The 24,384-nt window shown below is 48.2% G+C and overlaps 1 protein-coding gene across 13 annotated transcripts in view; it reads left to right on the top strand.

Annotated features, from left to right (window-relative positions):
- KCNMA1 (potassium calcium-activated channel subfamily M alpha 1) overlaps positions 1 to 24,384 on the top strand; it is a 1,925,602-nt gene that overhangs the window by 1,087,311 nt on the left and 813,907 nt on the right. For all 13 annotated transcript variants that reach the window (XM_069610985.1, XM_069610992.1, XM_069610991.1 and 10 more), the window contains one exon: positions 4,037 to 4,112. In XM_069610985.1, coding sequence (XP_069467086.1) covers positions 4,037 to 4,112 — 76 coding nt within the window. The remainder of the gene's footprint in view (positions 1 to 4,036; positions 4,113 to 24,384) is intronic.

The raw sequence follows: 24,384 nt of genomic DNA, 5'->3' as shown, positions 1-24,384 counted from the left end.
AGAGCATTGCCCGTGGTTATGATTAATTTAATACCATTACACGTTATTCCTTAAATACAGATTTCAACATGCCCCACGAACCTAGTAAATGCAGGTTGCAATAAGGCCAGTAATCGCAGTAAAGGCAGATTTTAGTATGAATAGTCTGCAGAGTAATGCACGATTCCAATGGTCCACCGATCACAATGAAGGCAGATTTCACTGCTGTCATTTGGTACATAAAGGACAGATTATAGATTTCCCAGTTAGTACAGAAAGGGCAGATTATACAATCTCCAGTGAGTACAGAAATGTCTCATTCTAGTCTGCCCAGAGGGCAGAGTAAGAGCAGATTCCATAATTGCAAGTTAGAACAGAAATGCCATATTTATTTTTGGCCATGTTGCACAATGAGCACAGATTCTAGTGTCTATGGTTAGCACTACAACATCAGATTCCAGAATGCCCAGGAGGTATTGTCAATTCAGATTCTGAGAAGCCCTGTGAGCACATAGGAGGCCATATTTCATAAGTTCAATTAGCAAAGTGATGCAAGATTCCAGCATGTTCATGCAGCAAAGTAAGGGTTGATTGCAGAATGCACAGGGAGTACAGGAGGTGTACATGTCACATTATAAACCAGACACACATTCAATCTGCATTACAGTCTGCCCAGATTGTAAAGCAAGGGAGGAATTCAGTACGTGGTGCAGATAGTAAAGTAAGGCCAGATTCCAGAGGCCAGTTTAGAAAAGTAAGAGCAGATGACAGAATGCCCAGGTTGCACAGTAAAACTGCGTACAAAACGTGAGCCGAGTAAGGGCAGGTTCCAGTATGCTCTGCTAGCATAGAAAGGCCAGAATACAAAGGTTCATTTCCCACAGCACACCAACACAATTCAATCAAACACCTAACAGACATCCGCGACACTGCTCCCCCTTATGGATAAACTACACTGTGGGTAATTCGACCATCCGCACAATGGGTGTGCATTTACCTGGGCTTTTTTGAATAGTTAAATTAAATTAAATGATGGTAAATGAATCCCCGGAAAATTTGTGGGGCGAATCCGGACACATTTTCCTATGCTCGCTGCACGGCATACACATAGACCCGTTTATTCTGGGTGGTCACAGACTACAGGTGTCGTCCCCCTGTCATATTTAGTTGGAATATGACAGCCAAGAGTACATCAAGGCATCTCAGAAGGGGGAAGGCAAAGCCTTCCTCCTGCCATGGCCAGCCTAATTAACTAGTAAAGGCTCCATGGATCTGCCCTGTCCTTTGTTGGCTCTGCTGGTGGCAGCTTCACATACTAATCAGAGTTATTTCAAACAGTCTCACAGGGGGCCTTGTCGCAGGATTAACGGAAGACAGGAAAACTGCAACAACCTTTGATATGCACTGTGTCAACCTGAAGCCAGCTCCCGCCTCTCAGTATCAAGGGCAGTGACCTGTCATGTCTCGGACTATGTGTTAACAGTAGGAAACACCCAGAGGGGGACCGCATTCAGAAGGTACAAGGATGTGGATTGATGGAGACAGAAAGTCTGTTCTCAACGCAGCTTCAAGGGAGACCTGCCCCTTTAATCAGGAACCACAGAGCGCTCCATTAACTAGAGAGACCCTTTGATCCACAACAGACAGGAAGATGGGTGCGACTTTGTATTACATGTTTTCACCCCTTTACCTTTTCTGTTGCAAAGCACTCTGGTTATGACCTCAGGCATACAGGAGTTTGTTGGTGGGGACCCATGATTGATTCATTAAGGTAGGCTTAGCCTACACCAATCACTGTGGCCCATTTGGCTTTAAAAGAGAGCTGAGCCCCTCTTTTGGCAAGATCATCTAAAGAATTTGTAAGGACTAACAAGAAGAACTCATTTGGACCCTGGCTGATGGGCCAGGAAGTGCCAGAGAGTCTCGGAACAAAATCCAGGACAAGGCGAGTGCCTGCAACACTCTCCTCAGCTTTGGGCTGTCCACCTGAAAGGACAACACAAGCCTAGCGAAGAAGCTAGGAAGAGTGCATCGACAAGCATCAACCAGTGTCCACCTTAAAGGACACTTTTGAGCCAGTCGAGCCCCTTGAGCTGCAATCGACTGCACTGCTGACTGTTGTTATGCCGCAGTTGCTAACGCTGTCTGAGACACCTCGACCAGTGCTTCAGACCCGTCAACCAGCACCTAGACAATGATTCCTGACCACGAGCCGCTGTGTAAGCCGGCCTGCAGCCATTCTTCCAGCTTCGCTCACCGTACTGCCTGCCGCCTGATACCTGAAGCTGTCTCCTGTCTTGAACTCTGCCGCTGAAGCTGCAAAGTGCCCTGAAACGGACTCTTCACTGTTGAGCACCAAGAACCTTTACAAGCACAAGGCACATTGTGGTTCTGTCACCCTGGTCCTTCTCCGAAGGCCCCTAGTGACATTTTATGACCCATTGCTCCCCTTGTCTTGAAACCAAGTATCCTTGAACTATTGCAATTAATTATTATACTGACTACCCTCCTGTCAGTATCCAGAGTGCATCCCTTTACCTTCTTAAAACTGTCTGTCCTCTGCATTCCTTTACAGGGTGGGTTGTATTTTGTGCTAGAACTGTCTGTTGTGATAATATTAAAGTATATATTTTCATACAACCTTGACTGGACAGTCCCTTTAATCATTGGGTATTATTTGTATTTTCGCCGTGTTGCGACTAACCAAGGATCCACGACCTTACAGAGATAAGCCTGCCGTTCCGTCCACTTAACAAAAATTGGACATGGAGGTTTATAATTTGCTTGTGTTTCCAATCTGTTCTGATCCCTTCTGGTGTACTAGAGGTGTGGGGCTGATTGATGGTTTAGAAACTGATATTCATCCCTGGACCACTGGTGCCCGGAAGTTGATTCGCCACACACACCACGCTTGCCAGAAGGGGACAGAAGGGACTGGCAGAGCTGTGTGGCCAAGCCGGGGTGTGGCATAATATCATTGAAGAGATGGGGCAGAAGGGGCGGGGACTGGGGTGAAAAGGGACATTGTTGGGGGCTGCCGGAATGACAGTTCAGCAGATGGCGGTGGTCATTTTATATTTTTATAAGGGCCAGGGGGGATGTTGGGGAAGTCGGGAGTGCCAGAGAATAGACTCAATTTGCTTAGAAGGAGCTCTGGAAGAAGGGAAACTGACCAGAAAGAAATTGATTTCCTTTCTAATTGTGTGCAAGTTGCATATCGGGAGAGCATGCTACATGCATTCCTGCTATAGATATTGGGCCTCATTACGAGTATAGATGTAGCCATGCCGTTTTTAGCGGCATGGCTACCCCCAAACTCCGGTCTGGGTCCCGAAAAATTGGATTTACCGGGCCATTCCGACATTTGCGTGCCCGGTAAATCCCATTTTCGGGACCCGGACCCGGTACATCCCCATTCGAGCCCCCATAGGGCTCAATGGGAATGAGGAGGATGCTAACAACGGACCCGTTAATGACGGGTCCGGTGTTTGCATCCTGGTATGTTCGCAGGTGCCGGTATGCACGTCTGGCCAGACCAGACGTGCATACCGCCACCCGCAAGCAAATTCGTAATGTGGCGGCCCGGTATGAACGGTGCCGGTACCTTACCGGCACCATTTATACCGCGGCCGCCAGGGCCGTAATGAGGCCCATTGTGTTCATTCATTCAGTATTTGATGTTGAACCTTTGCCCAGGAAGAGGACGGGCCAAGGCTGCAGCATGCAAAAGGGATCGGATGAATGCAGTACAGGAAGGAAACAGCAAGCGAACTTGATGCACAGACTGCACATGCAGTTTTATACCTTCCATGAGGTGGGGCGAGCACCACCAAGCCAAATTGCTGTCTTAGACAAAAGAACTTGCCTCATCTGTAGCATTATGTTGGCTGGGAAGGTGGTGCAAGTGACACCACTCAGCCAAAACTAAAAAAAAAAAGAATGTCTAATCTGGGCTTTTCCTTGAGTGGTTACTGTATCGTGATTCAGCAGTTGTTCTGACACTGATTTTCATTGGAGAAAAGTTCTACAGAGATAATCCTCTCTTGTTTTCGTCCAGGTTTGAGGTTCCTCCGGGCTCTTCGGCTGATCCAGTTTTCCGAAATTTTGCAATTCCTGAACATCTTAAAAACAAGGTAAGCCATCTGTGTGCACAGCGTCCACAAACACACTGCATGCATACCTCTCCCAATCACAGGATTCTTTCCATCCCAGCGATGCCTTACACCCTCATTACAAGTATTGCGGTAAGGCAACAACGGCGCTGTTATCACTACCGGCACCGTTGCTACCGTACCGCCATACTAGGAGTTCTGCTTGCAGGTGCCCTTGCAGCCACCAGGTCTGACCTGGTGGACGTACCGGCACCCGCGAGCAGAACATGATGGTATCACCGGTACTGTTATTAACGGTACCGGTGCTACCACCCTCCCCATTCCCATTGAGCCCTAATGGGGTCAAATGGAATGGGGATGTACCGGGCCCGGCACCCGCGAAAGGGCAATTGCCGGGTCTGGCTTGGCCGGAATAGCCCAGTAATTGCCCATTCGTGGGTGCCGGACCCAGATGCGAGTTTGGAGGTAGCCTTGCCGGTAAAACCGGCAAGGCTACCTCCAGCCTCGTAATGAGGCCTGCCAGGCTCCAAAGCTACTGGTGCAAAGGCCAGGGGTCATCTGCACGCACGGCGATATGTTATATCACGTTACGTTACAGGGATGTATGCCGCGCAACGCCGCCATTTGCAGGGTTTCTTGGCATTGCTGTGTGAATGTGCCAGGCCTAGCCAGACGCTGAGAGACTACTCGAGGGAATCAAGGACAAGGGCGGTGCTTACTTCTTGAAACGGAACCCTTTAAAATACATCTTAAAATGTTGTCATTTTTTGGCTGTAGTGGGTAATGTCACACTTTGAGGCAAAAGAAAACCTTCCGATTTATCCTTTTTCAAGATGCTACATTTTGAAGCTCTTCTGTAAATTCCCACTAATCCCAGGTGCATTTTGAGCCTCCCTAATCCCATTGAGACACCTTGAGCAGGTTCTCAGAATGTGCTCTATCGCCCTTGAAGAACATTAGCATGAATTAGTCAGGGTGGTGTTCAGGGGCTTCACAACTCCCTCTTATGTAAACGTTCGCATTTGGTTGGCCTCGCACCGAGTTATGTACTAAGCTGTACACTGTAAAACAGTTTTTTGACTTCAAAATGTTCACGGCTCAGAAATGTGTTCAAGTTGCTCATATATTGCTATTCTACCCACTGTTGCAAAAAGCAATCTACCTCTGTGTCCCATTGCCAAGCTCTTTTCAGTTTACCGGTTACCCATAGTTTTTACATGTGCCGGTCAGTCTGGCGGGGCGGACTGCCTCCACAACAGTGTCCACCTCAACGGCCCGCTCTGCCCGGCTTTTGCTTAGTTTCTGAGCAGGGCGGTAAAAGGCTTGGGACTTGCGGCGTTTCTGGGATTCTCCATCCTTTTTTCAACCTTGCCAGAAAATCCTTCCAGATTGCCACGTGCACGCAAGTACAACAGCGGTGATCAGTGATAGGGGTTGAAATTAATGTGTATTGGGATTGCCATTAAATATAATCTCAATGAAGGCTGCCTACTTTTTGCAGCTGAAAAAAACAGGCGGAAATCGGTAAGGATTCAAGCCTCAATATCTGATGTGGGCTGAGTCGCTGTCAATTCCCCTCACGGAGGGGGGCATGCATGAACATATTTCCCGCTCCATCAGAGGAATCCATTTTAAAATGGCGCTGATCAGTGTTTTTACCCATGGAGGCCATTTTGGAAAGACCCCCTAACCCCAACCCCAAGGAATGGATACCATGCCTCTGTGTGTTTTACCCAACTGTACGAAACACGTAGAGACCATGTCGCTGCATGTTTTTACCGGTCTGCGCCATTTTACGCCTCAATGAAAATGATGCTATTAAAATTGTGTTCTTGAGGAAGTACCCACGGTGCTCCCGTTAACGGCCTTTAGACGACTTCTGTTGTTTTTATTAGTTACCTGTATTTTACTGTAAGCATTGCTTCCATTTTCAATCTTTTGGCCAAATTACAAATTTGGCCATATTGCTGCAAATTTCTGCAGAACTACCGTCAAACTCGGATCCCATTACTGCCACTCTGTCTGGTGGATTTGCCGCCACATTACAAGTGTTGGTATCCACATTTGTGGAGTATCTAGGACTCCTTTGGGAATTGGGCCGATGTACTGTGGCAGTAAATCTGCCTGCGGTAATGCAACCACTTTTTGCCAGTAAAGTGGAGGCGATACCAAGCCATCGCCTCTGCCTCACCTCCAAACATGTGATACAGCGGTGCTGAAAAGTGGCGGTAAAGGGGCCGTAATGGAATTGCTGCAATTTTACTTCAATTCTTTACCCATTCTGCCAAACTCACAATGAGGCCTGTTGAGCCCCGTTACGAGTTTGGCTGTAATTTTGCTGTAATTCTGAAATCACTGCCAACATTGTTTACAGTTACCATCACTTGGTTCAGCAGAAATACCGCCAGATTACGAGTGTTGGGAAGGTGGTGGAAATCCCCATTTCTAGAGTCCGTAGGACTTCATGGGGATTTATTCAGACTCTCATGAGCATTCGTTCTGCCACAGGAAATCCACACATTCTTGGCCTTAAAGTGGAGGATGTACCTCCAGCATCCTACTCGAAAGTCACTATTTTACCAAACCTCTGAACTTGCAAGGCCCAATGTGTTTGATTCGGTGCTTTCCTGATGGAAAGAAATCATCTAAGTGTAACTTGACAGAAAGCAATATCATTCCATCATTCATTCATAGTCTAACATTCATAGGCGCTTTCGGAGGCGGATGGCGCGCAGGGCGCGATGTGCGGCACGCATCAGTGAGAAGAACTAGGAGCTGCCTTTGGAAGGAGCTAGGAAGAGCAACCAGGACTGGGAGAGGAGTCCAGTCTTCAACACACATTTGTTTAGATATTACATAATTATATTTTATTGGCAAAACATTTTCATGCAACATAAAACTGGGCTAAAATATATGCATTTTAAATGAATTGCAGACAATGAAACCAGCAAACCACAAACATAATTTTTGTAAGAGTTTGTAATATGCTGCAACTCCACCAGGCTCTTTGTATCACCATCAGAGGGATAAAAGGCTGAGTCACACACACTATTGACCCGTCAGAGGTAATGGCATGTCATGTGCTATAATCCCTTTCAATTGCCATGAACTCAACTCAACATTGACTTTATTCCACATTAAGTCTGGCAGCTAGACAAGCACTTAATACATCAGTAATATGAATAATATTGATTTATAACATACAATGCAGCAGCAAAACAATTGGTAAGACGTCATCATGATTGAATACACAGCAGTAAATGTAAAAATAAATAAAAAGTATCACTGGAGAATATCCACATTTGTCAAGGCAAGCCTCTTCTCCTTCCAGACGTAGGCCGGTGGTTGCACGTACTACCCCTGGAATCTGATTGGAAAGCCCCGGTGCCGCCCCATTATCCTAACGTATGACCATTATGTGCGTGTGTGCGCACTCGTACTTCATGCCAGGCCTGCATAAGTCATTGCCCCACTTGGGCCAGCCCAGTCAAAAGAGACTGGCCACGCCACTGCCTCTGCAGCCACGCTCTGTGAATGCATTCTGAAGCAGCATATACCATATTTCTATGTTTAGCTGACGTACAATAAAACGTGGCGCCTGACACTGTGTGGATGTGGTTAATACTCGGCATGGGGTTCAAATCTAATTGGCGAAGTGCCGCATAGCCAGGAAATAAGAGGAGCAAGCGAGAAACCAACCGTCCCCCCTCTTCCATGGCGGTTATAGTACGCTCCAAGAATGAGAGTGCCAAAGCGAAACCCTACATACAATGAGCGCGGTGGGTGGACAGGATCTAGGCATTCCCAGAGCTGGAAATGGAAATGACTAACTGTGGGATCCTACCAGCCACGGGCGGCGGGGAAGCGGGTGCAGACGCTTAGGGGCACACACGGGGCTGTAAGTTAATGTGCAGGCGAACTCTCAGCACCCCCGCATAATTAAGCAGTTACATTTCAGGAGATGAATAAATACCTTCAGTGGTGGAAATGGAAAATAATTGGTGGGGGATCCCGCAATGTCCGCGGGGGGTGGGGGGGTCAGAGTTTGGGGGGGGGGGGGCACTGCCTGTGGAGGCAGTGTTTTGGGTGGGCAGAGCTGGCAGTTGACATCCGATCAAAGGAAATGTCCAAAATAATAGTTTGAAACGGAGCTATTTCTTTCATGCTGCTTCTTTTCCAAACTATATATCAATTCCACTTTAAACCACTTCCATGGCACTGGTGATGGGTTACTTCACTATGCAGATAGTAGTTTTGACCAGTGTGCTGAGTAAATGTTCTTTAAAATGCACAATTTCAATCCCATTTATTTAAAAAGAAAACTCCCCCTTGAGTACTATTCAAACAGTGATTTCTGTTCGCCATAAGCAATGTTTTCTTTTACTTGAAACCAGGGGAGTTGCTAGGTCTGGAAAAGACCCGCGGCTAAGCTGATTTTGGAACTGTTGGGACTGGGGGCTAGCTAGTCTTTTGGCTGTAGCTCCTGAGATTCTATCAGGGGCTACAACCAAAAGATCAGGGGCTATAGCCCCCTTAGCCCCCCCTAGCAACGCCCCTGCTTGAAACACACCTGGAACAACTCCTACAGCTCCCCTCTGAAAGAAGTTGGGCATCGTGTGGGCATGAACCCGGATTATTTATTTATTCATGCAATTTTTGTCGGATACCTGTATATTTATTTATTTATGCAATGTTTGTCGGATACAGGTATTTGACAAAAAATTGCATAAATAAATAAGTAATCCGGGTCCATGTATGCGACAAACATTACTCAAATAAATAAATAAACTGTGTCATGGCTGAGGACTGGTCGTGGCTGAAGACTGTAACTTCCTCTGGTGACCCCTTGCACGGGGTCACCAGAGGAAGTTAGTTTGCTCGCGGGTGCTTTCTTTTTTTTGTAAAAGCGCTCCCACCCCCCCAGCGCTGACTCAGGCCGGATCCCGAGATCATCGAATTGACGCTGCCCCATCGCTTCCAGTGAACTCAGAGGTTCATGGCCACCGTGAAATATCATTGTTTAATCCTATGAACGTCAGTGGTGGTAATATTATCATCCTCAGAAGAATGATGGACTGAGTCAGGCACACCTGGTTTGGGACTTATTACCCCAGCAGCCTTTCAGAAAGGTTATTGTCCCATTTATTTAAGAGAATCCACATGAACAGAACTCATGTAATCACTCTGATAATGATGAAAGGGTTAGCGAGGCACACCTGACATATGCCCTAGCCACAGCAGCCTTTAATGATTTCCCCCCATTTCGTATGATCGTCCACAGTGGCATGTATTTCATAACCCTCAGAGGGATGACATTCTCAACCAGTCTCACCTAGTGCAGGACTAACTCATTCTCAGCCGTTCTGGTTTTTCAGAGATAATGGGATGTCTTGAAATTGTCCTAAGTTATACATTGAGTATAAAAGATGCTGCTCATTTTAGTGCACACAGAAAGATAAAGGTCAGACCTGGCATCTATGGTATGGTATTGTTTATTCGTAAAGCGCCTAGAAACAAGGCAAGTGCTTCAAAGCACCCAAGGAGGGAAGGAACAAGGAGAAAAAACAACAGTCATTCAGAGCCCTTGAATTTCGGAACGATACAAGTCTGCACAGGCAGAGTAAGTGCATTTAGTGCTGTTAATAGTGTAGATAACAGAAAAAAGGTCTGACGACCATTCTGCAGTTTTTCCAAGTGCATTGAGGCACCACCATGCAAGTAGGGGAGACAGGGAAAATAGACGCTCTTTAAAGGCATACTATGTTCCGATCGTGCAAGTGCACAGACTGCACCAGACATAATGGCCTGACAGAGGTACTGACCTGTCATGGTAACTTCTTATTTAATAATAACACGTGGTACTCTTAATCCCCCTGGCCAGGATGTAAGGCTGCGCCAGGCACGTCCACCATGTAACTTATTGTTCATTTAGTCTTTTTAACCTTTTACAAAGAGTAGCCTGATGTAAGGTCTCCCCAAATTAATATCATTTATTTCAAATGTCTGTGCTACAGTACGAGAGCCTTGTGGATTTCTGCCTCCCCCGCCTCTAACTGTTATGGGGCGTACTGCCACCCTGTCAGGTGACGGGCACGTCACTGAGTTAATAAAATGGGAGGTCTTGCCGCCTCGTGGACAGACCCTTACTTTGAACCCTAAGACGGCTGGTGTCTTTATTGTGCAGCCCCGGTGCCCCAGGGTACACATATAACAACTGGTAACGGGGTGGTCTCTGGACCCCAGCATGCCACACTGCACGACCGCCTAATTCGGCGTCTTGCCAGAGGGCTTTCCTGTGGCTGCCGCGCTCCACTGTGGGGGCCAGCACCGCGCAGGCAAGCTCACCGGTGCTCCGGTGCTGCGCGTGGTGGTCATCGGCGGTCCGCTGCCTTCCCCTCCCGGCAAGTTCACCACTGTGGAGAGTCTGCGCTATTGTGTGCTGCATTTAAAAACAAAAGAAAACGTTTAAACTGACACTCTGAGCAGTGGATGAGAGAGGATCCTTTGTGGGGCTGATGCCAGTATAGATGCGAAGGGAGGCGCACCTACATCACTCTCTGTGCCCACCAGTAGGACAGAGGGTCTGGCTAAGCATTGCCAACGCCAGAATGTGCACTTAGTCACTGGTTTGTGTACCAGGCCCCACTGTAGGTGGTGGGTGATGCTAACCCCGCAAGCAGCCCTGCCAAGTGGTTGGTGACCCTGAAGATACCACCTGAGACCGCCTGACCTACAGACTCGGCTAGCAGCCCTGGTTGGACACCCAGGGGTGCTCGTGCCACCGAGGGGGACGTCTGTTACGTGCTACCTCCGCACCTGCTGAGGGCCCTCGCTCCAGAGAGTGCCCAGAGGAGAAGATACCCCACCACCATGGGTGAAGTGGACCAGGATGATGATGTGGGGTATCCACTATGCCTAGGCTATCGCTGTCAGCGTCCTGGAGTCCAGAATTTAACATCACTGGTGCACCCGCTACTCTTGGCCCAAGGTGGGACATGTGGGTAGAGGGGCTAGAAATGTACTTTTCCACCACCAAGGAGAGTGACGACATGGCTATGAGGGCCATGTTCCTCATATATGCGGGCAGCAAGGTACACCAGATCTTCATAACTCTGAGACCCCGGGACATTTCGTATAATGCGGCCAAAGAAACTCTACAAGAGTACTTCCGCCCGTTAGTTAACAGGGATTATGAGCGGTTTCGTCTGAGGCAGGCCCACCAAGACCTGTATCTAGATGCATACCACAAGCGGCTACGCCGGCTGGCCATGACATGCCAATTGGCAGATGAAACAGAGGAAATAAGAGCTCAGATTATTCAGCACTGCTCCTCAGCAACACTGCTTCTGTAGCGGAGGTCCCAAATACAGCCTCCACTCCAGTCGCCCACTTTGAAGTACCAGGAGCGTTCACACCGAGGTATGTGACGTATGACTAACAAATAAACCAGCAGAGAGCCGCATCAGGGCACTGCCCAGTGCTAATCAGAAGAACAATACCTATTGAAGTTCCAATAACCAGACAACCATGGGCAGTAAGGTATTCATTGAGACAACCCTACCAGCAAATGACACGAAATGAAGATTGCTTAAACACTGTCCCAGAAGAAACTCAAAAGGCCTTAATTGAAGACGAATGGTGACGACACAAGGGCCCGGACCTACTCACAGATGGATGAAACGACAACCAAAAGATGACACACAAAGATGAAATGTCATGAATAAGCATATCATGAACTTAGAAGGAGAGATGATGTTGAAATATAAAGAAACTTGAACTGTAAAGCAGGATGAAAATATTCAACCAACTAATGCCTGTACATATGCTTATAGTCGCAGGAAGCTAAGAAAACAGTGTGGCTTGCTATGCTTAGTAGAAGAATAGAGCGGCAAGCGCTAACTATATATCTACCTCAACGAAGCACACTATATAAGTGCGAGACCACTTTATACAAAAGCAGAATTAACCCAGGTTACTAAGGGTCAAACAGAACAGGATTCTTATTCCAGCTAAAACAAGAAAAGAGACGGCGGAATCGAAACTCAGCAAAAAGCAGCTCATGCCTGGGAAATCGAGGTCAAACCAAGAGAGGGAGGCGGACAGTAGTTTCGGAGAATTAAAACTTAAGAGCAGAGCAGCCTGCCCCGTGAAGGTCGAGACAAGGAGGCCCAGGAAGGTGGCAGGCTGAAATGAGAATTAAATGCACAAATAGAAGGAAAACTAAGCAAATTCACGGTGTGCTAGCACGTGACCAGCCGAGTGAGAAGAGGTACCTTTGCCTGGCTGTCTCCCAAAACAGAAGATACCATATCTTTTCCTGACAAGAAGCTACAGTTTCGAGGCCAACCACAGCCAACTAATTGACACATAGCACTAAAGTACTGATTGATGGAAGGGAGGCTGGGTGAATCTTGGGGCATCCTGCATCTGGGTGACCATTCTGCGTGCTGCTAATTAAAGTGGAGATTTCTGCTTGTCGTTGCAGCCAACCCAATCACAATGGGCCAAATAATCTAGGGTCCTATAGATAGTAGAACCAATGGGACGTCATACTTTTAGTGACGTCTACATGAGTAATGTTAATGTTAATGTTAAAGGATATTTGTACCGAGCACTATCACTACTGGAGTGGTCCCCTGGCGCTCTGGCAGCTCTGAAAGAGGAGGGGAGGTTGAGTTAGTGGGAGGAAGCAGAAAAAGTGCAAGAGAGCAGTGATGTGCTGTTGGCGGCCTCAGCCCGGTGGGTCCGTTGGCTGGGCCTGGGGTGTTTACAGCAGTTAGTCGTTGTGGTACTGTTGTGCGAGTCTATGTGTGAATTTTGTTTTGTTGTTGCAATGTAGTGAAGTTTGTGCTGTTTGGTGTGCTGTAGGTTTTTAGTTGCGTTTGGTTTGGAGTTAGAGAGGAGTATGCAGGGGTGAAATTATGAGTGGAGTTGGTTAGTTGGCATTTCTATCCTGAATTGAGGTGCTGGGCTTGCATAGTTTCCCCTGATGCGCCTCTGTCCTGATCTGGGCCCGTCTGGCATTCAAGGTCCCTTTCTTATCTGGCCCCCACCTCTTTCAGGCTCTCTCTCATAGCCCCACCTGTCCTGCCTTCATACTCCTGTGGCCAGTGCACCTGCCAATGTCAACAACTCAGATAGTGTGCTGGTTGTCAATTTCTCAACAATTCCACAACACTGTGGTACCTGGTGGGAACTAGGGGCAGGTGAAGATGTTGAGTGTGGTTGGCTGGGTTAGTTGACTTGGTCTCCATGCGTGTGCCTGTGATACAGTTGGTCCGGAGTCACCCATCTGGGTGCCGTGAGAGCTTCCCTGTCAGTTCTGGGGTTGTCCGAGTCCTTTCCCGTTTTGTCATCCTTTTTCTTTGTTCCGGTTTTCAGTTTGAGTCTGTGGTGTTGAAGAGCCTAGTTTTTAGTGATTTTCTGCATTTTAAGTGATCTTCTGTGTTTCTTATTTCTTTTGGGATGTTGTTCCAGGTTTTTGCGGCTAAGTGGTAGAAGGAGGTGCCTCCAAGTTTTTTCTTAAGATATGGTTTAAGTTCCAGGCGGATTTCGTTGCTTGATCGGAGGGGTCTCGTTGGTTTATGATTGGTAATGTTAGAGGGAAGCACGTAGATGCCCACCTGATAAGGGTTATCCAATCCTCACACTCTGTTACCATATACAGATATAGTACCTATAGTAAAGTTACCTTTTCCAACCAATAGAACTGCATGATAAACTTTTGAGTGTTACACGTCAATAATGATGAATTTTAGGTATAACTGTTACTGTTTGAATGAAGTTGTTGGGAGTTGAAGCGAGACGGGCTATCGCATCACTGTTGATGTCCATGTTTCCCTGTTTTTTGTACTTGTCATTAAACTGACTCCCCTTTGCCAAACCATTGAGGTGTCCTTATTGATTGGTGTTGGAGTAAGAAATCCTGCACTCCTTCCACCTCAAGGTGCAGTTATCTCGTCTTAAAAGTACGACAGAGCGAGCACTGACTCTATGGGCCAGTCAGGGGTCACTCGCTCTCGAGTACACTTGGATAAATATTAAAGTAACCAGACAAACCCCTACATCCCTACACAGGATACTGGATCTGGGGAGGACACAGGAACTGTCTGCGTCCAGGGCGGTGCAGATGGAGGAAGCATTGAAAGGGGGCGAACCCGACATGGTGCAGGCCGTGTCGACAAGAGGAGCACCCAGGGCCGTGGAAGGTACGGGAAGCAAAACAGACATTAAATCTCAAAGCAGCCAGAGGAAGGGCTGAAGCCGTGGGATGCCTGCGGAGGGCCGACACATCAAGATCAAGCCTGCCCAGCGACGGGAGCCACCTGCGGGTGGTAAGGCAAGGTTAACTACGACGCACAATGTGCAGGGCCCTGTGGCAGGCATCGCAAGCATCCTGCCTGCCCTCAATGCTGCTGAGGCACCAGTATCAGTAAGTAGCAGCAGTGGATGAGGATCTGAGATCAGGTAGCCCCGCCCTGTCAAGAGTGGAGGGGGCCAGTGATATAGAAGATGCATATTTCATTTAGGCCATCTGCCTAGATACCAGGCGGTCGCAAAGAAAACCCTACTGTTCCGTCTCGATCCTGATGAAGGAGATGTCAATTCTAGTTGATGCAGGGGCATCCATCACCGTGATGCCCGCGGTTGAATTCAGAAAGCTGACACCTTACCCGGCTTTGCAGAAACACAAAATACGCATCTTCACATACAGTGGAATGTCACCTTTAACCCTGGACGGGGTCTTTGCTGCCAACGTGTGCCATGAAAAAGACACAGCCAAGGAAACTCTGCTCAGTACAATTCACCTTCCAGATATACCGCCAGGACATCGGAGACCTGCTGGAGAAATTTCATGGCCTGTTCGACGGTGTGGGTTGCCTCAAAGGTCAGGAGGATCGGCTGCACATAGACCCAATCATCCAGCCAGTCGCATTGCACCACCGGCGCATACCCCCTACATCTATGGAAAAAGGTGGAGGTTGAACTCCTCAAGGTGGAAGGAGCAGGCATAATTGAGAGGGATGAGGGGCCAATGCCCTGAGTGTCGCCCATTGTTGTAGTTGCAAAACCAAAATCACCGGATGAGGTGCGCATCTGCATCGATATAAGGCTGCCCAACTATGCCATAAGAAGAGAGAGATTCCCCATGCCAACATTGGACAATTTCTTGGCAGATATGCGGGGAGCCCAACTGTTTTCAACCCTGGACCTCAAGGCTGGCTATCACCAGATTCCTCTACGCGTTGAATCCAGAGCCATTGTGACATTCTCATCACACATTGACTTGTTCCGCTCTGGGGTGTCGTTGGCGGCCAAAGTGTTCCAGTACACCATCAGGGGTGTGCTGGTGGGGCTCCCATGTGTCTTCAATGTGAATGACGACGTGCTGATTTATTCAAGGTCCCCCAAAGAGCACATGGCTGAGCTTACGGCAGTGTTGGGGAGGCTCTCCCAACAAGGTTTGATGTTAAACCAAAAGAAATGCAAGTTCTTGGAATCCTCCGATGTAGACTTCTTTGGGTTCCATGATGGGGGGCTGTCCCCAATCAGAAGAAGGTGGAAGACATCAAGTTGGTGCCGGCACCTACTTCACTGCCGGAAGTCCGCAGCTATCTAGGGGTGCTCGATTTCTGCAGGAGGTTCATCCCGAACCTCGCCATCTTTACTGAACCTTTACGCATCCTGGCGAAGAAAGACCAGGACTGGCGATGGGGAAAGGCGGAACAGGAGACCTTTGATGCTACCAAGTCGGCCCTCGCCACTGACACCATGATGGCCTACTTTGGCCCCACGTGGGAATCCGAGGTGATGGTCGACGCAAGCCTGGTGGGGCTAGGAGCCGTGTTGCTGCAAGTATACAAGTCCAACAAGAAGGCTCAGCCAACGCAGATGCTCGCAGATTGAGAGGGAGGCGCTTGTGGTCCTGTGGGGGTGCAAGACCTTCCACATTTATATATACCAGCACCCAGTCACGGTAATCACTGATCACAAGCCCCTGGTCCAGATCCTAGGACGATCCTCACCCAGGCCACCGATCCGGCTCAAATGCTGGTTACTTCAATTTCATGAGTATGGTGTGACGTTAATGTTCAGGCATAACAAAAGGGAATGACTCAAAAGCATAAAGGGGACACATGAGATATACAAATATCACAAAAAATGGGGGCTGGTGCCCAAAATGAACCAATTGGAAAACCAATTCTGAGGAGCCACAATCTCATGTGAGACAGGTGGCTGTTGTGGACTTTATCAAAATGAATCTGATAGAAGGCACACATATGAATGAAAAAAATAATTGTTTATTTAGTAGACTCATGGGTCCTACAAAAATTTGAAATATTTAAATTCTATAAAATCTGCTTCAAATTAGACAGATAGAGCAACACACAGAAAAATCACACCACACATATATTGGCAACTGATGGTAAATCAAAATTTTTCTATAGCAGTGTGCTAAAACAAATATTACATGCTGTGTGGCCTATTATGCAGACAATAAGACACTTATAGGTCTTTATCAAGTAAAACTAATAATAGGTCAAAAGGTAACTACAAAGATAAATGCTTGGCTATAGTTCTGAGTAAGCCAAAACATTAACGAAAATGAGTACTAAATCCTATGACTGCTGGCCATGTCTATCTAAATCCAACAAGGTTAGCTGAAAGCTGAAAGCCAATACTTTATAGACTGTAACTATGGAATATAATCAGATCTAGAAACACATCCCAGGTCTACGTCCCAGAGAAGTTCAAGACACCCCAAAATGTCAAGGTTGTGCAGACGGGTCGTATTAGCCAAGAATGGAAATAACCGCCTTCTTCAGGACCCCAAGGGAAGTTGGAGCATGTGCAAAGAAAATATATTAGTCCCTGAGGATGAAGTGCAGCTGAAAAAATCAGCTGATCACAATAGATGGATACTGGCCTATCAAGAATATATTTTATAGCACGCCCCCACTGATGTAGACGAGGGCATAGAAGCGTGATGGCAATCTACATCTGTTATAGAAGTGAAAATGGTCCCATACGGAGAAAACAGATCCAAACGTATTCCGAAGGATCCCATGTAGCATCACATCTATGCCTGAATGTGCTGGCGAAGAAGCCTCCAATGCTGGAGCATCATATGTTCAGCACGAACGCAACTGCGCATCAGTAATTCTGAAGGTCTACTGGAACTTGCTGCAATTCATACATAGGCCATTGTCTTACATGAGAGTATGGCTCCTCAGAATTGGTTTTCCAATTGGTTAATGTTCAGAGCAGGAGTGGACAATCCAGCAGACTATTTGTTACGCCATCCAAGGATTCAGGTTCTAGAGGACCAGATGGCCGTGGACGACACTGAAAGCACAGTGGCCATGATAACTGAAGCTGCTGTTCCGGAATCCATGACAGTGGCTGCCATTGCAAGAGCTACCAGCCAAGATGCGGCCATTCAAGAGATGGTTGAGCAACTGAGGTTGGGGCAATGGAAAGGGTTCCTAAGCATTACACAGCATCACCCGCCAGACGCTCAGGCGTTCATCCAAGGCGAAGGAAAGTAATGAGTGTACTTACGCTGGGTCCTGAACGAGTACTGCTGCAGGGAATGAAACTGGTAATCCCCATATCGCTCCATGAGGAGGTAATCAAGCTGTCGCATGCAGGCCACCAAGGAGTGACCAAGACAATAGGGTGCCTATGTGAGAAAAGTGTGGTTCCCATAGGTGCTCACGGGCCCAACTATTACATTCCAGGTCTGAGCCGACACCCTAGAGTGCCATGAACATGGATTTTGGGACTGTTTTTCATTCGCAGAACTTTCTGGTGATGTTGGACGAATTCTCGTGGTTTCCGGTGGTTTCAGTTTGTCGAGTCCATTGCTGCGAGATCTGTTGTCCCTCTGCTGAAAGGCATGTTTGCAACTTTTGGACTCCCTGACTCAGTGAGGTCGGATAACGGACCCCCTTCCAAAGTGAGGAGCTGGCCATGTTCCTAGCAGCATATGGGGTAGTGCACCGCAAGATCTTGCCATGTTGGCCCCGTGCCAACAGGAATGTTGAGAGATTTATGTGGACTCTCAGTAAAGCCTTCCACATCGCCCAGGAAAAGGGGCAGCCACTTTAACCCGGTCTCACAGAATTTCTGCTAGCATACTGCACTACTCCCCACTCGACCACTGGGGTGTCCCTGGCTGAAGCACTCTTTGGCCGGACGGTCAAGTCGACCATCCCCGAACATGGATACATGTTCACTGTAGCATCGTCGGTGGTCCAAGCACGGCAGGAGCAATCCAATGTCAAGGAGTCAGTGCGCCGTGAGCTGGTGGAACAGCCCCTTGAAATTGAGGACCAAGTACTGGGCTGGATGAGAAATCCTACGCACAAGCTGTGCCTATCCCACAACGCCGTGCCGTGGAGGATGTCGGCTCATCAATGGACAATGGTCACTGTGACTCAAGGAAGAGCGTCACTCACCCACAACTGCAGCTGGTTTCGCCACATCAAGGAGAATCTGAGGATTCAGGATCCCACGGATACCAGTCACAATAAATGTCAAGACCATGGCGATGTTGATGCCCTGCATAGGAGGAGCTTGACCGGAGTGATGATGGCCGAGAGCCACAAGCGCCTGGACCCCAACACCAGGTCCGGCGAGGAATCCCTAGGTTCCAATCATCAACCTCCAGAGAGACTCTGAGAATATGTACTGGAGTGAGCACCAGTGGTCCGCAAGGATCTGATATGGTATTGTTCCATATTGTTGATTTGTGTTATTGTTCAATTTATGAACGAGGTTGGATGGGATGTTAAGGCGCACACCGCCACGTGTCAGGTGACGGGCATGTGACTGAGTTAATAAAATGGGAGGTAAACCCGCCTCGCGGACAGACCCTCCCATTGAACTTTAAGATGGCTGGCATCTTTATTGTGTGTCCCCTGTGCTCTGGGGTACGCATATGGCACTAACTACATTTGAAAATGGATGGCCTGAGAGAGGGAGCCTGGGCTGTATATGTAGGGTTACCCTACTACAAAAATCAAAAACAAGGACAGGCCGGCAACATAAAAGTAGTACTACAGTTTGACAGTGTCAGCCGGCCAACACAAAAGTAGGACTACACTTCAGTAGCACAGTGGTGGGAATGGAAATTAGATGTTCTCTAGATTGTAAACTCTTAACTTTGAAAGCGATTGGATCATTTGCAACGCTAATCGAGGTAATTGCAATAAGAAAATATATTTACCCAGCTGTGGGTCATGCCATTGAAGCATTATTGCATCCGGTTATTTGGGGAGAGGTGTCAGCAGAGACCCGCTCGGAGTTGCAATACAAAGAGGAAGCCGCTTTATGGCAAAGGCCTATGGATAAGGCCTTTGCCGCTCTCTGCAGCTCCGCTGCGAGTGGTGTCCAGAGGTCCCCAGATCAGGCAGGAGCCTACACCTGCACCCAGAGGAAGGAGGCCAGCACCTGAACGCATTATGCCCGATGCGGCCCCCACCACAATACACATCGCCCGCGAGCCGTGTCCCGCTTCCATGACAACCAGGATCAGGATCATCCCAGCCCGAACCGAGTCAGGTGACTCGTACACCGTTGCCTGCAGCCCCTCCTCTCCCGCTTTAAAGGGAGAGGAGCAGCGCTGGCAGGCAAAGCCGTTTTATGGCAAAGGCCTATGGATAAGGCCTTTGCCACTCTCTGCAGCTCTCCGCTGCTCAACGATGCTGGACGGAGCTCCCGGCCGCCGTCAACAAGGTAAGTCTTCCTGCTGGCTCCTGAAAAATCCACTCTGCTCCGCTCGAAACGCACGCCTCTGCACATGCACTTTAAAATCCCAACGTACTTACTCCCCAAGCACAAACTTTCGTAACAAGCGCCTCGGTAGTAGGTTTTGGGCTGATACCTCTATGGTCAATACTACCTTCTGCTCCCCCGGTGCTGCCTACTATGACCATAACCCTCTACTACCATTCACACAAGCCCAATACTGCACACTGGCTTGGGCCCGTTGCCCCCACTATATTGAATCCGCCTGTGTTGCTTGCTGCACCCATTCCACTGAACTTGCCTACTGAGCCCGCTGCTCCCACTCTATTGACTGTTGCACCCATTGTATCTAATCTGCCTTGGGTGCCTGCTACCCCCACTGTATTGACTGTTGCACCCATTGTATTGAATCTGCCTGTGGTTCCTGCTGCACCCATTGTATCTAATCTGCCTGTGGTACCTGCTGCACCCATTGTATCTAATCTGCCTGTGGTGCCTGCTGCACCCATTGTATCTAATCTGCCTGTGGTGCCTGCTACCCCCACTGTATTGACTGCTGCACCAATTGTACTGAATCTGCCTGTGGTGCATGCTGCAACCATTGTATCTAATCTGCCTGTGGTGCCTGCTGAACCCATTGTATCTAATCTGCCTGTGGTGCCTGCTGCACCCACTGTATTGACTTCTACCCTCACTGTATTGACTGCTGCACCCATTGTACTGAATCTGTCTGTGGTGCATGCTGCACCCATTGTATCTAATCTGCCTGTGGCGCCTGCTGCACCCACTGTATTGACTGCTGCACCCACTGTATTGAACCTGCCTGTGCCGGATGCCCATGACAAAACCATCATGCCTACGCATAACCCCATGGCTTCTTCATCCACGGCCCAACTGACCTCCACCCTTAAATGTGCCCTAATAAATGCCCGCTCAGTTCCCGCACATGCCCTAGACATTCATGATCTAATTCTTAAAAACAGCACTGACCTCTTTATAATCACAGAATCCTGGCTGCATGACTCATCAGGCCCTGCCCTCTCCCTGGCTATCCCAGATAGATACACCATCTATAGTCAAGATCGACCCCTTCTCAGAGGCGGGGGAGTAGCCCTCATCGTCAAAGACAACCTCACCATTAGGAGGATTGAAGGTGAACTTGGCCACAACTGTGACTACCTTCCCCTCAGAATCTATCTCTCTCCTAACCTCACCTTGCCCCTTCATATTGTTTATCGACCTCTGGGTCCTATCGCCGAATTCCTGGAATCCCTCATCCATGCACTTTCAGTGAACTTAAAGAGAAAAAACAAAGTCCTTCTCACAGGTGACCTCAACCTAGGCCTTAATGATCCTAATGACACCCACGCGACCGCTCGAAACAAAGCCCTCTCCACTCTCGGATTCGCACAAACCATCTCGAATCCTACCCACATCAAAGGACGTTCCTTAGACTGGGTTGCCCACCACAACTGCCCAGTGCTAATCACCGGAAACCCTCCTGCCCCATGGACAGACCACCACCACATCCAATTTGACCTCGACACATCTAAAGGGCCCCCTAAACCCACCATCCCTCTTCCCGCAGCTCTCGCCAGAAGCTCCCACCTACCAACTGTAGAAAGGATCACACCCTTCCTTGAGATACCGGCTCTTCAAGCCCACTTCTCAACAGACCCCGACACCCTTGCCCACGTTTTCAACCTGGCAATCACCAATGCAGTTGATGCCATCGCCCCTCTCACTCTCAGAAAAGCTAAGAAAGCCAAGCATACCAATGCATGGTTCTCCCAAGAGCTTCTTGAGCTTCAGTCTAAGAAGCGAGCTGCCCTCTCAGCCTGGAGACACAAACCTAATGACGCTACTAAATCCACCTTTAAGACGATCTCTAAGGACTACAAATCAGTTATTATGCTCGCTAAAGCTAACTCATTCAACAATAGGATTGCCAACGCTAAATCTAGTACCAAAGAAATCTTCACCATCTTTAGGGAACTTGAAACTCCATCCACCCCACCATCCACCATCGTGAAAGATGAAAAATGGTGCAATGACTTCCAATCAGCCATGCTTAATAAACTAAACACCTTGCAAACCAAAATTCAGGCGCACCAAAAAGCTCTGACCCTCCTAATTGCCAACCAGAATATCAACATCAACAAAGAGAAAACCCACTCCTGCCCGCCTTTCGACTTCAAGGACATCACCGAATCTGAAGTCATCACGCTCCTAAAAACCATCAAACCAACTGTAAAGGTGACGTTTGCCCTGCACAGTTAGTCAAAGACTGTGGCACTACCCTTGCCCCCTTCCTCACAGCCTTCATAAATACATTCTTTCACTCTGGCCATGTTCCGTCTGATCTTAAGGAAGCTTGGGTTCGTCCGCTCCTCAAAAAACCCTCACTTGACCCATCAGTACCGGGGAACTACAGGCCCATCACCACTGCCCCCTTTCTACTGAAAATTCTGGACAAAGCGGCCTACCAGCAAGTCCAAATATTCCTCGAAAAGCACCGCCTTCTGGGCCTTCGGCAGTCTGGTTTCAGACCTCGACATGGGACTGAAACGGCTCTACTTGACCTAAAAAATCAAATGGACGACATTCGTGACACTGGCAAACCAGCGCTCCTGCTCCTCCTCGATCTATCTGCGGCATTCGACCTCGTCGATCACAACACTCTATGCCACCATCTCCCTATAGCAGCTAACTTCTCCCCGAAAGCATGCACATGGATGACCTCCTTCCTACAGGAAAGGGCCATGAAAGTTTTCCCGGATTCAGCATGCGCCTCTCCCAGTCACATCAAATGTGGGGCACCCCAGGGCTCCTGCATAGCGCCCACCCTTTAAAACCTGTTCACCCGGCTTCTCTTCAATCTCCTCGATGCCATGGGCATCTCATACACCAACTATGCGGATGACACCCAAGTGCTCATCCCGCTCACAAGTGACTATGAGTTGGACAAGAACACCCTCAATTCCATCTACGCCACCATCCAAGCTTGGATGGCAGACAACTGGCTATGTCTTAATAGTGAGAAGACCGAGCTTCTACTTATCGGGTCACCAACAATTCTAGGCAACCTCGACAAACAATACTCGTCCTTTACCATCGACAACATACCGATTGCGGTATCCCAAACAGTCAAGACTCTAGGAGTCTACCTTGACTCCAACCTCACCATGGACAGGCATGTTAATGCCATAGCCTCTTCATCTGCATACTACTCGAAACTCATCTACGCAGCAAGACCCTCCATCTCTTCTCAAAATGGCCTCACTATTGCCAGGACCATGATAGGATCCAGGTTGGACTACTGCAATGCGATCCTCGGTGGAATCTCCGGCAAAAACATCGCTAAGCTCCAACTTGCCCAGAACAACGCCCTCAGAGCCGCCACAGGTTTCTCCAGGAAAGACCACATCCCTGACCTTAGAAGGCAGGTCCACTGGCTGCTCATTAGGCAGATGATCACCTTTAAAATACTCTCCCTCACCCATAAATGCCTCCATGACCTTGCTCCCCCTTACCTTGCCCAGAGGATTTCACGACCCACCTCTGCCAGGCCCTCTAGATCTGCCTACACCAACCTGATTTCTACACCCAAGACCCGCAGAGTACGTGCGGGTGGTTCGAGCTTCCCAGCTCTAGCAGCTTCACACTGGAACACCCTACCCATGCACCGGAGGGGGATTGACTCTCACATAGCCTTCCGCAAAGCCTTAAAAACCAGGCTGTTTGTCTAAACCCTCCTGCCATGATCTCTTCAGGCAGACGAACGTCATATGTAACCACCCTCCATTTTATATCTCTGTAACTAAGTAGCTATGTTTTCTATGTATACATAATCTTGCTTGCATACACCTTCATGTAATAGCGCCTCGATGTCTATAGGCTGCAGTGCGCTCTACAAATGTAAAAATAAAAATAAATAAAATTTAAAAAAAACTTCTTATGAGGGTTCCATGTGGGCAGGGATGGTTCGTGAAGATGCCCTGTACTCTATCCTCATTTTCTACCAGACTTCCCTAACACATTGCTTGCTCCCCATTTGCCCGAGCCACCCTAGTAGTTGATGATAGCAGCGCTACCAGAAAAAAAGCACAGATACATTGAAGTTTGGGATGGGTTCTGTGATTTTATGGTTACACGTAGAATGGGAGCAGCAGTGATAGAAGCATCCCTGAAGTAAGGACAGACCTGGTATTTAGAGACATACATTGCCATTTTGTGTGTTCCGCCAGAATGTCGCATCACACTGAGGGCACACCATAGGGGGTGCGGATTGCCTCTGCGGCTCATCCTGGTGTCTGACCGACCTGGCTGGAGGATCTTTAACTTTGTTATTTTATTATTTTTTGTTACTTGTTCGTGGTTCTGCACATTGTAACAATGGGCAGATTCAGCAGCACTACAAGTCAATCAGTGGCCAGGATCCAAAATTAAATGTTGCCCTTTTCCTTACAGAAGAAATAAATCATGTTTTTAATTCTAAGACTAAACTTTATCAAGAAGGAAGACTGTTTTCAGTGAGAAA

The sequence above is a fragment of the Ambystoma mexicanum genome, chromosome 8 (assembly GCF_040938575.1).
Source record: "Ambystoma mexicanum isolate Mex_15411 chromosome 8, UKY_AmexF1_1, whole genome shotgun sequence".
NCBI classification, from domain to species: Eukaryota; Metazoa; Chordata; class Amphibia; order Caudata; family Ambystomatidae; genus Ambystoma; species Ambystoma mexicanum.
The sequence above is the reverse complement of the archived record's forward strand: the minus strand, read 5'-3'. Positions and strand labels throughout refer to the sequence as shown.